General features: G+C 53.0%; 3 protein-coding genes across 3 annotated transcripts; 2 read left to right on the top strand and 1 right to left on the bottom strand.

Moving 5' to 3' along the window:
• Positions 1-227: 227 nt before the first annotated feature.
• On the bottom strand, positions 228-1,544 carry J4E85_010218 (uncharacterized protein; the record flags this gene model as incomplete). The annotated part of the gene is made up of 3 exons (XM_051474431.1): positions 228-969; positions 1,030-1,275; positions 1,324-1,544. 3 exons carry the CDS (start codon positions 1,542-1,544, stop codon positions 228-230), a joined length of 1,209 nt encoding a protein of 402 aa, XP_051321924.1.
• Positions 1,545-3,260: 1,716 nt separating this feature from the next.
• Positions 3,261-4,783, top strand: J4E85_010217 (uncharacterized protein; the record flags this gene model as incomplete). Its single annotated transcript, XM_051474430.1, has 2 exons — positions 3,261-3,457; positions 3,535-4,783. 2 exons carry the CDS (start codon positions 3,261-3,263, stop codon positions 4,781-4,783), a joined length of 1,446 nt encoding a protein of 481 aa, XP_051321923.1.
• A 1,539-nt stretch (positions 4,784-6,322) lies between these two features.
• Positions 6,323-7,189, top strand: J4E85_010216 (uncharacterized protein; the record flags this gene model as incomplete). The annotated part of the gene is made up of 2 exons (XM_051474429.1): positions 6,323-6,504; positions 6,562-7,189. The coding sequence occupies 2 exons, from the start codon at positions 6,323-6,325 to the stop codon at positions 7,187-7,189; spliced, it is 810 nt and encodes a 269-aa protein (XP_051321922.1).
• Positions 7,190-7,550: the final 361 nt, after the last annotated feature.

Here is a 7,550-nt window from a genome sequence, read left to right as displayed (position 1 = left end):
GGGGTGGTGAGTGTCTTGAGACTGGCGATGTCATCTGTCGCTTCTGATTGCGGATGGTCTGACGCGTCGCGCTAGAGCCTCGTCATCACGTGTCCATCAGGGTGTCTTTTCTAGGAACTGACGACCAGCAACTCTATCAAATCAGGTAGGTACGCAACTCATACGCGTTTTATGATAGACTCAATTTTTGGGACGAACGAACGTTGTATTGTGATAAGCACCATGATCTAAGCATATACATAGCACAGCGGCCCCGAGGTAGTAGAGAAGAACTCCTTGCTCGCGATGTGGTTCTGACCTGGCGGTGCCACCACATCCAACTCCTGCTGATCTGTCGGTTTACCTTTGGGACTGTTGGGTATCGACCAATGGGTGCCGCCTTCGTACATGCTTGTGCGAGACTTGACCTCCTTCTCTTGATACATGGCCCACATCCACCAGTGCCTGTCCAGCTGACCATGATGCAACCAGAAGGCTGGCTCCGCAGGGCTCACATAGACATCGCCTCCAGGATCACCCCAGATAGAGAAGTGACCGCCAATGTGCAACGCTGAAAGGCTGTTCGTCGCGTTGGTCTGGAGTGTGTCCTGGAAAGTACCAATGGCCTTATTGATGGTGATGTGGAATAGAAGATCTTGAGGCCGGAGGTAGCGCTCGGTGAAGAAGTTGCTTACGTCGCGACGGTGACAGCGTGGGTTGTCAGCATAGCCATCGGCGCGTGGGTTTGGTGGGATGTTGAGTTTGGGGTCCATGGTGGGCGAGAGGGGACCCAGACGAATGGTCAAATTGGTGAAGGGACCTTTACTGATACAGCCTCCTCCCGGTCCACCAGGAAGCGTCTCACCCGGCCATAGACTCATGCCTGCATGCGGTCCAATTGGATCGCCATTCCCACCCATGCTCCATTCGTCGCCGTTGAAGATGGGGCTGTTAACGAGATCGGTGTACTTGGCCCAGTTCCAGTAGGGTCTGTGATGAGTAGGTGAGGTTAGTGTATGCTTTACACAGGATCTACTGAAGAATACTCACTGGTAGCCTTTGTAGCCACATTCCGTGCGAAGTGCTGTTTCGTAGGCCCATATGTAGTAACGGTGCCAGTGCATGAAGTTTGCAGTGGCGTGAACTGTTGGTGTCATGTTCATATGCACCACAACAAAGTCTTCATAGCGAGACTTTGCTCCAGGATATTGACCAGCAGGAAGTTTGGAGGGCGCCTTGAGCATGCAATTGACGGCCGTGGTGTATGCTTTCCGTTCCTCTTTCGTGAGGTCGCCGCTATCATGTGTTAGCATCATGACCGTGGCAGTACCCGAACTTACTTACAACTCCTTGCGTACAGCAACAGTGTCCTTGTTACATGTCGCAGGCCTCGTCAGACCGTCTGACAGCGTCCCATCCAGTACCTTGTATGCATTTGCGAGAGCTTGCTTCTGGACACCATCGAGGGTAAGCGTGTCTTGCCTCTGAGTAAAAGGAGATGCTGAAGCGCTAGAGAACAGAGACAGAGATGCCACAAGGGCCTTGAAAACCGCAATGCCTGCCATCGATTGATTTCTGGCGATTCAGCTAAGTGCGGATCTCAATGCTTTTATGTCGAGCACCATGATCAGCCTCCTTCTCCAATGCAGGCCAACATCAACCGTGCCATACTACTGCATGTGCTGGGTCATTTATTTAGAGCGTTGCCCGACGTGGGGCGAAGTTCTACAAAGCTCTGCTGTAATGAACACCCTTGGCATGCAACACACGTACCGACGAAATACTGCTGTGCAAGGGTGTTCCAATATCATAACTATCTCAACGAACAGCCATTCCTGTTCATGGGGTCTGCAGCATGCCATTCATGGTGGCCACGAGTGGTCACAGAGTCCATGCTTTTGGTGTCCAAGACCTGAGCTGCATCTGACCGCGTTGATGAGCGGCAGTCAACTGGAAGCGGTCAGCATCCTTGTATGCAATGTAAGGCGCATGGTCAGGACTGTGAACTCAACTCCGATTTACTTTGAGATCGAGCTTTCCTCGTAATGGGCTCTAAAGGTAGTCTCTGTTGTGCCATGGCGAAGACCCGCGTGGTACCTCGTCTCTTGATTGAAAGTGTCGAAAGCTACAAACAGGTTCAGACCAAGCGCCTGAAGCTCTTGATGTTCGTGGTCAGCGTACAAGTATGTGCCATTGGCAACAGGAAGATCGTCGTTGCCGTTGTTCATCCCTTGCAAGCCAGATAGTCCCAACCGGACAATATGGGGTATGTAATACCGGCTATGATACCCCTGGCGTTCGGTAGGATTCTGCCGGGCGCAAGGTGTGTTTGCCAAGCTTGTACATGTTTCAATGAAACTGTAGGACATCAACATTGATTACTACTCAGTACACCTGAGGTGGTGGTATTCGTCAGCTGCGCCACAAAATTCTGCATCGAGGTATTCGCAAGGAGATGCGCGATACCTCATATAATGCACAGCGCGGCAGACTCTCCGGTAGTGTTCGCGTGTATCGAGGCGCATGGCGCTTGCTGGAAATACATGCTGACGGAGGCTTCCATCAATTTCGCACCTTGCGTAAGAAGCCAACCATTTATGTTCCCATGAAACCTGGTGATGCTTAAGTAGATCAGCTTGGGAGAGCTTCGGCGACGTCCTTGGCGTCCAATTCGATTGATTGAAGGATCAGGATCCCTGGCGGTGCGTCGCCTTCGAACGAAAAGCACATCGAAGTAGATGGTAGATGGGGCGTATGCTTACAACCGGACGGAACACGGCATATGCCGAGGCCTGTCGTTGCCAGATTCAGATACTGCCCAGGCGTTGAACAAGTGTGGCGTGCGCTGTTGGATCGGGCTGCGAGCAAACCCAAGCAGAGCGGCGGAGCGAACGACGCAAATGGGACCCAATAGAGAGCATAGTTTCGTGACTTGAGGAGACGACTGACGATGCAATGACTGTTGGCGATCATCCCGATCTGCAGATGAGGGCAGCTCACACAGCTTGGACGGTGCGACGGGTGTGGTACACATTTTGGCATTCAAGCGTGATGAAGAGGGGTAGAAACGACGAAGAACGGCGTTGTGAGAGCGGAAAGCTCTGCCGCGCATCGATGCGTCACGAAATGATGCGTCCAAAGCATGCTCGGTGCTGGGTGCTGCTGCCGTCATTTATGATGTTTGCGAACGTAGTGAGACTGCGCTGTTACTTTCCCCGCCCTAGAGGCAAATTTCAAAACATCAACCCAGCAATTGCATTCTGCGTACGACAGGCACTGCAATGGACGACAACGCCAAGGAATTTCTGGCTAATGTGGAAGGCGGGATCGTGCCAGTGACATGTCACGATGATGTCTTGCGGATCGCATACATTTATATCGATGAGGGGTTGTGGGACGGCCAGGGCGTATTCGATGTTGTGGAGAAGCTGCACGCGCATGGCTGGTCTTTTGGTGAGGACGAGCTCCGCTTCAATCGGTAAGCTACATCCTCATATGAGAATCCCTCATACCGATGTACCCAGCACCTGCATGTATGTGACTAAGATAAAACAGTACCTTGGATATATTTTATCTCGCCCAGATCGCAGCAGCCTACTACCGCTGGACCGACCAACTAAATGGAGACGACCCTCTCACCTTCTCCGACTTCGACGCCTTCTACACTGCGCACCATGCCCTCTTGAATCCCACAGCCTGGCGCTCCTACTACTCCACCGCATTCCTTACCCAACCCAACACAGCACGTTTCTACCGCATGCCCGACCTCCAGGATCTTCCGGACTCGTCCTCCCCACTGTGTCTGCCGCGTGATAATCCGGTATCCAAACACGTCCTAAAGCTCCCCCGCTGGGCTTATACTGTGGGGCGGACTTGCCACAGGCAATCGTTCCTTCCATTTGACACGATTACTGAAATAGCCCTCCGCACGCTTGACACAGCCTTGACACGACTACACGCGGCCTACCCCAGCACACCCCCCTTTTCAGAACCACATGCGCGCTTCTGGCTAGACGAGTACTACAAACCTCCCATCGCAGAATCGAAACAAGAAGCGTTGTCCACGAACACCAACACCCAGCTGGAGGGAGAGGAGAAGATCCCTTCATCTTCAAGCCCTACATCTGACCCATCGCCTCGCAAGGACAACCGCGAAGCATGGGGGCCCCATCACTTTGGGCTCAATGTCGCGTCGGGATTGTATGATATACACAGTTTGGAAGCAAAGTACCTCGCACAGGTTTCTTCGGGTAAGGTTGTCGAACCAGAACCTAGCAAGCCAGTGTTTTTCTGGTGTGGGATACCGGATGGAGGGACTGCAGATCAAGCGTTGCAGAGGGGGTGGCAGGAAGAGATTGGGAGTGAGGAGGAGGTCGAGTTCCTAGCCGCTGTTGCGATGGAGGAGACAGCCGGACTAGGAGCTGGAGCAATCAAGGTGGATGAATTGGACTGTTCAATCCGGTCACATATCCTACTAGCGGTCATGCAGGCTGCGTTGGTAGAGAACATGCAAGAGAGAGAGCATTTCTTGGGGGAGCTGGAGAGGCGGATGGTACAAAAGGGGAGGATTGGTGAGGAAAGAGCAGGGAGGTGGGTTAGGGAGGCCTTGGAAATTATGGTGCCTTATGTACGCGTGTGGCAGGGCAAATGGCCTAGTGCAGAGAAGAGAGGGGAAATGCTGCGCCGGATCTTGGTGGAGAATCCACTGCTCTTTGCACGCTGGAAGTTGTCGCCTGTTTTAAGGCAGTTCGCTTTTGACGACGCAAAAGTTGACTGTCTCGGCTGCCAAGCGGCGTACTGTTAACTACTGCCGAGATCCCTTCACCCGGGTAGTACACAACTGTTGGCATACCATACTGGTGAATGTAGTCGACAATCCTGTAGTATCTACTGCCTAACACGGGCCGATACCTGGGTGAGCTCAAAGCAGAACTTGTGTCGCAGAACCGTGAATCTTGCTAATGATCAAAGCTGCTTTTGAACGGCTTTTGGTATCCGTAGTCGACCTATCCAGACGCGATTGACTGTAAGCTGTCGTGGAATTCCACCGTCGCGGTTTACCACGCTGCGATGCCGCTTACATGTTTGATTGGAATTCCCAGAATAAATAGAGTGCGCCTTTGACGATAGCCCCCCACAAAACTGACGTTGTATTCAAAGGAACAACGGCTAATGCGACAGCGGCTGGGTGCTTCTGCCGTCATTGATGATGGTTGCGGACGTAGTGAAACTGCGCAGCCGTTGGGTTCCCTGATAGCGTTGCGCGCCATGCCGGATGCGGGCTTAATTGGCAGCCATGGAGGTAACGTGAAGACGCGAGGACGCGTCGAGGGGCGCTTTTCTTTGTGCGTGCCTGGCCAGCTCCACCGACGCGACCCATCGCGTCCGAGGTTCATTGATCAGCGACGCATAATTTCACGGCATCAGGGACTGTGTCATGGTCGCTGACATCGCCTTTGCCAGCCGCGAATCCTGTCATTGCGCGGAACCGGATCGCAGCCTCGCGCTACGCCTCTCTCCCACCATCGGTCCTTCAACACGACATTTGCCCCTCAGGGGAACGCCAAACGGCCTCTAGATGGGGCCTCCGGTGGACGGCCGCAATTCGTTGATTCGCGGATGCAAGCGATGAGCCGGCGCTGGCTGTTGCACCGCGGCGGCGTCGATTGCTTTTCGCAAAGTTTCTTGGGTGCCTGGCCAAAGCTTCAACCCTTCAGAGAGCCCTGCGCAAAGAACGCGACCAGTCATCTCATCACTTTATCGTGCCGTGCGAATGCTCGTCGCATGCCTCAAGCAAAAAGCACGGTTTGAGACATTAGAAGTGTCGGTCCTCAGGTCCTGCTAACATGTCCTGAGCGGGCTCAGTTGTTTGCGGTAGAGGGACACGCCATGCCACCGGCGCACAACTAGCGCCATCAGCCTTCTTTGTTCCGCCCTTGTTTCACAACCTTGCACAAGTGTTACTTGGTCCAGGACCGGGGGCTCAGCCGTCCTGACTCTTAGCTCTGGAAGAGGCAAAGTGGAACATGTGATATCGCGTTTACGCGTTAGGTCCATTTACGCGTCCAATCGCGTCGCAATTCACCCTCACCCTGGCCGAGGGCCGGAGAGTGGCCTCCTGTGAGGAGTCAGGTATATATACACGGCTGCAGTCGCCTAGTACTTGCGTGCTATCGTCTTATTTGCCCTACGACGTTTCTGCCTAAGGATCTTTCGGAGTCGTCTGCTTTGCCTACTTGTACTCGTACGCTTGCTGCCTACTCACTGCACCTATAAGTATCAGCGATACCTCTTCGCACCGAACCCATCCATCGTAAACACAGCATCTCAGCATCGCATCATCATGTTCTCATCAAACCGCACGCGCCATCAAGAGGGCAGCTTCTCGAAACATCGCGCATCCAAGTCCAAATCACACAAGAAGAACCCCTCCTTCAGAGACTCACCGAGGAGAGTAGAACGACTAGCACAGCATGCACAGGCATCATCACCACAATCGAACCAAACTTCTCCAACACTGGGAAGGTGAGTTTGTTCTCTTACGATGAAAGCCGAAGAAACTTTACTGACAACTTCTATCAGTGCCATCATCACTATTTCCGTCGGCCGCGAGCAGCGACTCTTTGCAGCGCACGAAGACGTTCTATCGCATTCTCCCTGGTTCCAGACTCTCTGCAGCGGCCAGTTCTTCCAGTCTACCAACAAGCGCATCGACCTACCCGACGAAGAGCCCGAAGTCTTCTCATCGATTCTCGAGTACCTCTACAAGGGCGACTACTACCCGCGCATGGAATATGACAAGAAGCGAAACAGCTGGAACCTTGAAGATGGTGGCAACGCCAACAACGCCCACGAAGCCATCGTTCAGTCTTCGGTTGGACCGATACTGAAAGACACGGTCATCTACTGTCAAGCCGACAAGTACGGACTCCAAGAACTGAAGAAGCTTGCGCTCAAGAAGCAGGGCCTTCAATCTGGCATCCAATGCTCGACTATCTTGACCTCCGCCCGTTACGCATATGCCAACACTCCCGACAACGACTCGAAGCTTCGCGCACATTACCTCGCGCTCATCATCCGCGCCCGACACACATTTAAGCGCAGCGGCACAATGCAGAACGAGATGGAGAACGGCGGCAAGCTCTTCTTCGACTTGTTCGTTGCCATGGTCAACCACATGGACGACCTTTCAGCGAAGTCACCGCACTAGGTTGCTGTCCTCACATTTGATCCTTTCGAGCTTCCCTTGACCAGCTTGCCCTCTTCATCGCCCCCAACTAATGACTCCTTTCATCTGCTATTTCTTGACCTTCTTGTATATACACCTTGCGTTTCAGCCTCGCGGCTATGCCTTTTCTTTACTGGGTTCTGCTTCAGTCTGGGTTTGTTGCTGCACGGCGTTACGGTCTGGATATACCTTTCTGGCACTCATTCACGCCACTGTTGTACTATACTTATCTCTTTACCTGGCTTGGTTTGCCTTGTCTTTCGCGTCTTCTCTATCGGCCTCAAAATTGCCTAGATGCGCAGGCCTTTTCGCATTGGTTCAACTTTCCTCTCTGCATCTCAAG

The sequence above is a fragment of the Alternaria conjuncta genome (assembly GCF_024043145.1).
Source record: "Alternaria conjuncta strain BMP 0040 chromosome Unknown scaffold_21, whole genome shotgun sequence".
NCBI lineage: Eukaryota > Fungi > Ascomycota > Dothideomycetes > Pleosporales > Pleosporaceae > Alternaria > Alternaria conjuncta.
Note: the sequence above shows the minus strand (reverse complement) of the source record. Positions and strands in the feature narration are given on the sequence as shown.